Source organism: Bidens hawaiensis, unplaced genomic scaffold (genome assembly GCF_021521415.1).
Source record: "Bidens hawaiensis isolate Kalapana, Puna unplaced genomic scaffold, B.hawaiensis_p1.1 tig00001511_1, whole genome shotgun sequence".
NCBI lineage: Eukaryota > Viridiplantae > Streptophyta > Magnoliopsida > Asterales > Asteraceae > Bidens > Bidens hawaiensis.
This window is the reverse complement of record NW_027491085.1, coordinates 556,929-563,385: the sequence shown is the minus strand read 5'-3', so window position 1 is coordinate 563,385 and position 6,457 is coordinate 556,929. Positions and strand designations below refer to the sequence as shown.

Below are 6,457 nucleotides of genomic sequence, written 5' to 3'. Positions count from 1 at the left end.
ATGGTTCTCTCAAACAAGAAACTAAAGCAAAAGCTTCGATCTGTATTATTAACCGAATCATCAACCCAATCAGACTCTCAACCCCACAAATCATTCAAATCGCTCTTTAATTCGGTAACCCCAAAACCCAAATTAAACAAAAGAGAGATTGGCAGAGTTAAAAACCCGTCAGTTAAATCAAAGCCAGATCAAAAAACTGGTGGTGTAGAGAAAGAAAGTGAAGAAATTGATGGCGAGTTGAAGAATAATAATAAGAGGAAGAGAGAGGAGAAAGATGGAGTTGATAAAGATAAGGGCTTGAGTGATAATAATAATATTAATAATAATAATAATAAAAAGAAAAAGAAGAAAAATGTTAAGAAGAAGAAAGTTGTGAAGAAGGATGAAGAGGGTGTGCAGAAAGCAAATGCAGGAAGTGAAGAACAAGGTGTGAAAGAAGAAAGTCAAGGTCAACCTCAAAGTCAAAGTCAAAGTCAAACTCAAATTAGGTATCTTTTTTTATTCATCCTCATGTAAATGCTTGATATTGTAGGCTAAACATCTCTTGATGAGTTGTTGATGTAATCAAAGTAGATTTCTGCAACCGGTGTTGTAGAACTAGTTAGGCGCTCGTTGGGCGATGGTATACGGACTAACGGTGACAACAACTATATCTAGTAAAAATCTTGGGGGATGGTGGGATGTAGGCAAACCATATATCTGTCCCAAGATATATAGAGGTTGTTTTCGATGAGACCCTCGGCTCTAGAAAAGACCAGCACTAGAAAGCATAGGTTAAAAATATATAGTGCTAGTGATGGTTTCAAAACATATAGCTACAATTAATAGAAGATGTTGTGAAGGAGTAAAAGATAGTACTAGTTATAACATCATAAAACAACATATAGATAGACGTAATGAAAGAGAATAACAAGCGAAGACAAATCAATGAACTCCTATCCTGGACCATGTCTTCGTGGAGGTACCGACAAACGATTAAAATAGATTAATTGGGTTGGAATTTTAATATGTAATTTTTTAAAATTTACACACACTCTGAAAAGTTACATATAAAATTTCACATAAACACTTCACGCATAAACAGTTAGACGTAAGCATGACAAGTCAATGAGACAACCAAGGTCCTTTTAAAAATAATAAAAGATAAAAAAAGGTCTGATTATTTACATAGGATTGAAACACCTAATGCAAGTTGAGTAACTTTTAAAATTTGTAAACCAATTGTATCACATTGTTTTCACTAACGATACATGTTATAAGTTATAACACATTTTTGATCGGTTTTTGTGCTAAAATATTTAATGCAGTAAAGAAGATGAGAATATTTGTACAAAGATTTATGTTGGAGGCATTCCGTACTACTCAACTGTGGAAGATATTCAAAGTTTCTTTGAAGGATGTGGAAGCATTACTGAAATTGACTGTCTAAAGTTTCCCGAGACTGGAAAGTTTAATGGAATTGCCATGATAAGTTTTCGGGTATGATAAAGAGGTGCACTAATTGCCACACATATTTACTATTCTTGTTTTTGTTCATTTTATTGCATTAATATTATCATCCGTATAATATAGTTACAAACCTTTAATGTCTAGTTACATTCATTTTTTTATTATTATTACAGACTGAAGCTGCAGCAAAGCGAGCACTGGCGCTTGATGGGTCGGATATGTAAGTCACACATGATACAACTATTTTTTAGTAAAATGATTGTTATAAATATGGCAAAATGGGAATGCCCGATAACAGGGGCAAAATGGGTACTTTTTTGGTGCGGTTTAAGTTGACCCAATATTATTTTTTGTTTAAAAATTCTATTTTCTAAGCACTTAAAGAGTGTGAAGTATGATTACAAATAGGGGTGTGCATGAAACCGAGTTGAAAAAGGCAAACTAAAATTGATGGTTTGGTTTTATGTTTCCGTAACACCCGAATTTTCGGTTCAATTTTGGTTGTGCATGTAATAAAAAAAATTACGAACCGAATGTATGGATTTTCATTTTTTTAATTTTAAATGTTTAGTAATTTATAAGAATTTAATAAATAGTTTCACCAAAATATTTTAACTCAAATATATACTAATCAATAATTAACAAAAGATTTAGGCCTAAGTTCATTATTGAATGGACCTAGACCGAAAACTGAAAAAACTGTAATCGAACTATTTTCAAAAACTTAAAAACCCACTTTTTAGTTTTTGTTTTGGTCTTAGCTCAAAACCGACCCAAACCATGCATACCCCTAATTACATTTTTTTTGTTATTTCAGTAATGATTAAATTTGTTGAATAGAATGATTAAGAGGTTTTAACTTTTTAATAATTAAAAGTACACTTTGGGTGACTTTTACTTAAGTGTGATAAAAAACTTAATTTTGTTGCAGGGGAGGACTGTCTCTCAAGATTCAACCATTCAAGGCAACCCGAGATAAAAAAGTTTCCGATTTTACCCCTGCAATGTTGGAAGGCTATAACAGAATCTATGTTGGAAATTTATCATGGGATATGACAGAAGATGAATTAAAGAAGTTCTTCTCAGATTGCAATATATCTTCTGTTCGACTTGGTAAGGATAAAGAAACAGGGGAATTTAAAGGTTTTGCACATGTGGATTTTGCTGATAATATGTCGTTAACAATGGCGTTAGAGTTAGACCAAAAACCGCTTTTTGGTAGACCCGTGAGAGTTAGATGTGCGGTTGCACCAAAATCCGTTAACCCTGGTTCAAAAGTGGACCCCACTATCAGTAAAAGTGGTAGTGATGGCGTGGCAAGCAAAGGAAAGAGGCAGACATGTTATGGTTGTGGTGAAAAGGGTCATCTTTCTTCATCGTGGCCGAACAAAAAGGCTGCTGACATGGCGCCTACGGGTGGCAAGACTGATGATGTGGCAAATGGTAGCGTGAGCGCTGATAACATTGGTGACGGTAAGGCGAAGGGGAGGACATGTTATGAGTGTGGTGAAAAACATCTTTCTTCATCGTGCCCGAACAAGAAGGCCGCTGACGTGGCATATACTGGTGGCAGAACTGATGATGTGGCGTTTGACCAAGGTGAAAAGGAGGCTGATCATGTTGGTGATGGTAAGATTAAAAGGAGAACATGCTATGAGTGCGGTGAAAAAGGGCATCTTTCTTCATTATGTCCGAACAAAAAGGCTGCTGACGTGGCACATACATATAACAGAACTGATGATTTGGCGTTTCACAAAGATGAAATGGAGGTTGATAATATTGGTGATGGTAAGATTAAAAGGAGGACGTGTTATGAGTGTGGTGAAAAGGGGCATCTTTCTTCATCATGCCCGAAAAAACAAGGTGCTGACGTGGCAAACTCGCTCCCTGAAACTTTTGCAGATGTGGCGGTCAAAGGTAATGAAGAGGTTGACTATAACACGGTCAATTTGGTCAGTGATGGTAAGTTAAAGAGGAGAACATGCTATGAATGCGGTGAAAGAGGTCATCTATCATCATTATGCCCAAAGAAACAAGCTGGTGACGTGCCAAACTCGCGTTCTGAAACTTTTGCACACGTGGCGGTTAAAGATAATGAAGAGGTTGACTATAACACGGTCAACACTGTTAGTGATGGTAAGTTAAGGAGGAGAACATGCTATGAATGTGGTGAAAGAGGTCATCTATCATCGTTATGCCCTAAGAAACAAGCTGCTGACGTGGCGAGCTCAGTGAAGGAAGTTGAGAAAGCTGAAGTGGTTGTTGGTAAGGAGGTGAGTGAAGGTAAGCTAAGGAGGAGAACATGCTATGAATGTAGTGAAAGGGGTCATTTATCGTCATTATGTCCTAAGAAACAAGCGGCTGACATGGCGAATTCAAGCAAGATAGACAATAACGTGGCAGTTGAGGAAGTTAAGACTCCGGTTGCTGTTAGTGATAGCAAGCTAAAGAGGAGGAATTGCTACGAGTGCGGTTTAAAGGGTCATGTATCCTCATTGTGTCCCAACAAATCACAAACTAGTTTTGCGGCTTAATCAAGTAAGTTGATTATTATTATTATTGTTATTATTATTATTATTATTATTATTATGATCAATGGTGAAACAAGTTTATCATCATCATGCATAAACTAGTTGAAAATTATATAGGTCCCATTATGTTGTTTCCATAGAATAATAACTTAATAATTTGCTTTGACTATATGTCTATATGCCATGACAAACTTTAGCAATTTTCATGGAATGGATAATAATGTATAATATGTTCTAGACAACGATGCTAACTTTCCGAGTCATCATTGTTTTCAGGTTTTGTCACGACCCGAACCGCGGACCCTGTCATGGTCCATTTCTTTCAACACACAACCACACCAGTTGGTAATCTTCACCTGATCCTGCATAGATCGAAACAAAGGTTCGTTTGAGAATAGCGTTTAAAGGTTACAAGTTTTGAGAACTAAGATAACAGAAAAATGTTTTTTGCTAGTCATTATTTCTTATGATTGTATAATTGGATTTATAAATTTGTTGACAATGTAGGCTGTTTTATTTGGGAAAATAGACACTTTATGCTACCTACTCTGCTCTTATCATTACTTGTTTGACAAAAGTAAGAAACAAAAACATATTATTATGATGACTGAATCTATTGATCCAGATGTTTCTGACTGGTTTTATTTTGTCATGTTACAATGATTAAGAATCAAAATCGGGTTTTGTGTCGGGTTAATACAAATTTATGTACTACAAATTTATTGTAACACGACAAATATAACGCCTAATATGTACTACAAATTTATTGTAACATGATAAGTTGATTCTAACAACGGTTTAAAGTTAATATCAACGTTAATAGCACATGTGATTGTTAAGTACTTGTATTTGATCAATTCATTGATGTTGACTTTTTGAGAGTCAAACTTGCAATTCATGAATGACAATTATATCCATAATTTGGATACATACAAAAAAGAGGTTCACGGGGGGCAACCTGGAAAATGTGAAGTATTTGGAATATTGTACACTCCGGCTTTTGAGCTATATTATTAATATACTTGCATAAATACAACAAAGAAATCATAACCCTTTGATATAATTATGGAAAGATGTTGGCCCTTTGTCCTTCCAATTTAGGACACCATCCCATCATAAATGGGCAAATAAATATTTTTATTTTATAATTTTTTGGTTAATAAAAAAAGGTTACATGGGTTTTTTGGGAATTGATATTCATGCATTTTCTAGACTTATTTATGTAGAATCCAAAGTTTATTGTACTTCTTTCTTCTGGATTTTGAATGATTCTTTTTTTATTGTTTTGGTCTTGAAAAATGTAAATATAAACACATGTTAAAAGCCCTTATAATGAATATGAGATATTATTTATAAATGTTTGTTCATACTTCATACCAGTCATTTCTTGAAACAAGTTTATTTAAAAAAAAAACAATAGATAAACCCCTTTTTGTGAAACTTGAAAGAAAAATGACATTATCTCTTCTTCACAATTTAAGATACCAAAGGGCGTTTGGACTTTGAATTTGGTCTAAACTTTATTGTAATAATCATGTTGAACATAAAAGTGATTTTAAATTTCAAAACATAAAAAACAAGTCCTGTGATCATGTTTAAATAATGATTTTGAGGATCAATGCTCGTTATCTGATAATCAGTAACTACATTTTTTATGAAGTTTGGCTTAAAATCGACTAGTAGCAAACCAAAAGTGAGCGTTCATTCATTCATTTGATCCTGAAAATACAATAAACTAAATGACATTTTACAATGTTATAAGATATGAGGCATTACTTGTATAGCATTTTTTTATCCCAGTAAAGATGTTTCCTTTCTAAAAATCAATAATACACGTCAATTTTACATCTTACATTATTAGATTGTTCAAAGAATTTTGGCCAACCCAATAAATCCAAACTGTGAAATCAAACAGCATCAACAGTTTGATTTGACCCCTTTCAGCTTATCAACATTTTGTTTTGCATGTACACATATTAAAAACCGTCATTAGCTATTTTAACTTAGATTTAGACTAAATACGAGAGCAAATAAAATTTAAGTGATTTTAAAAGAATTTTTTTTTTAAGGATTAAGTGACTCACTAAAGATGTAAACTCATTACTATATACAAAGTTACCCCGACCAAAAACTATGCAATTAGTCTTTTGGAATAATAATACGAGGGGTGATGGTTAAGGCTTGAGATTTTTATAATCGTAGACTCAAAACCCGACTCAATGGGGTTTTCCCACAATGGTGAGTTTCCTCCTTGATGATGTTGTCGGGTGAGTCAGGACTAAAACATCAAAATCAGCATTAACAACTGACACCACATGTCAAGAAGACTCACTTGGTATCGAGGATGGTTCCAAACGCCATTTATATATATATATAATTTGCAACTCACTTGTGCTTCATGAGTTGTACACTATGTTGGACAAGTTTTGTGCATTGTTGGCTGTACACTATGCTGCTAATGTTGTACCTTGGGATTT

The 6,457-nt window shown here is 34.1% G+C and overlaps 1 protein-coding gene across 1 annotated transcript; it reads left to right on the top strand.

The window, feature by feature from the left end:
- LOC143582390 (phragmoplastin interacting protein 1-like) lies at positions 1 to 4,423 on the top strand. The gene is made up of 5 exons (XM_077064972.1): positions 1 to 488; positions 1,308 to 1,479; positions 1,623 to 1,669; positions 2,381 to 3,987; positions 4,257 to 4,423. The coding sequence occupies exons 1-4, from the start codon at positions 1 to 3 to the stop codon at positions 3,981 to 3,983; spliced, it is 2,310 nt and encodes a 769-aa protein (XP_076921087.1). The 3' UTR covers positions 3,984 to 3,987; positions 4,257 to 4,423.
- The last annotated feature ends 2,034 nt before the right edge of the window (positions 4,424 to 6,457 follow it).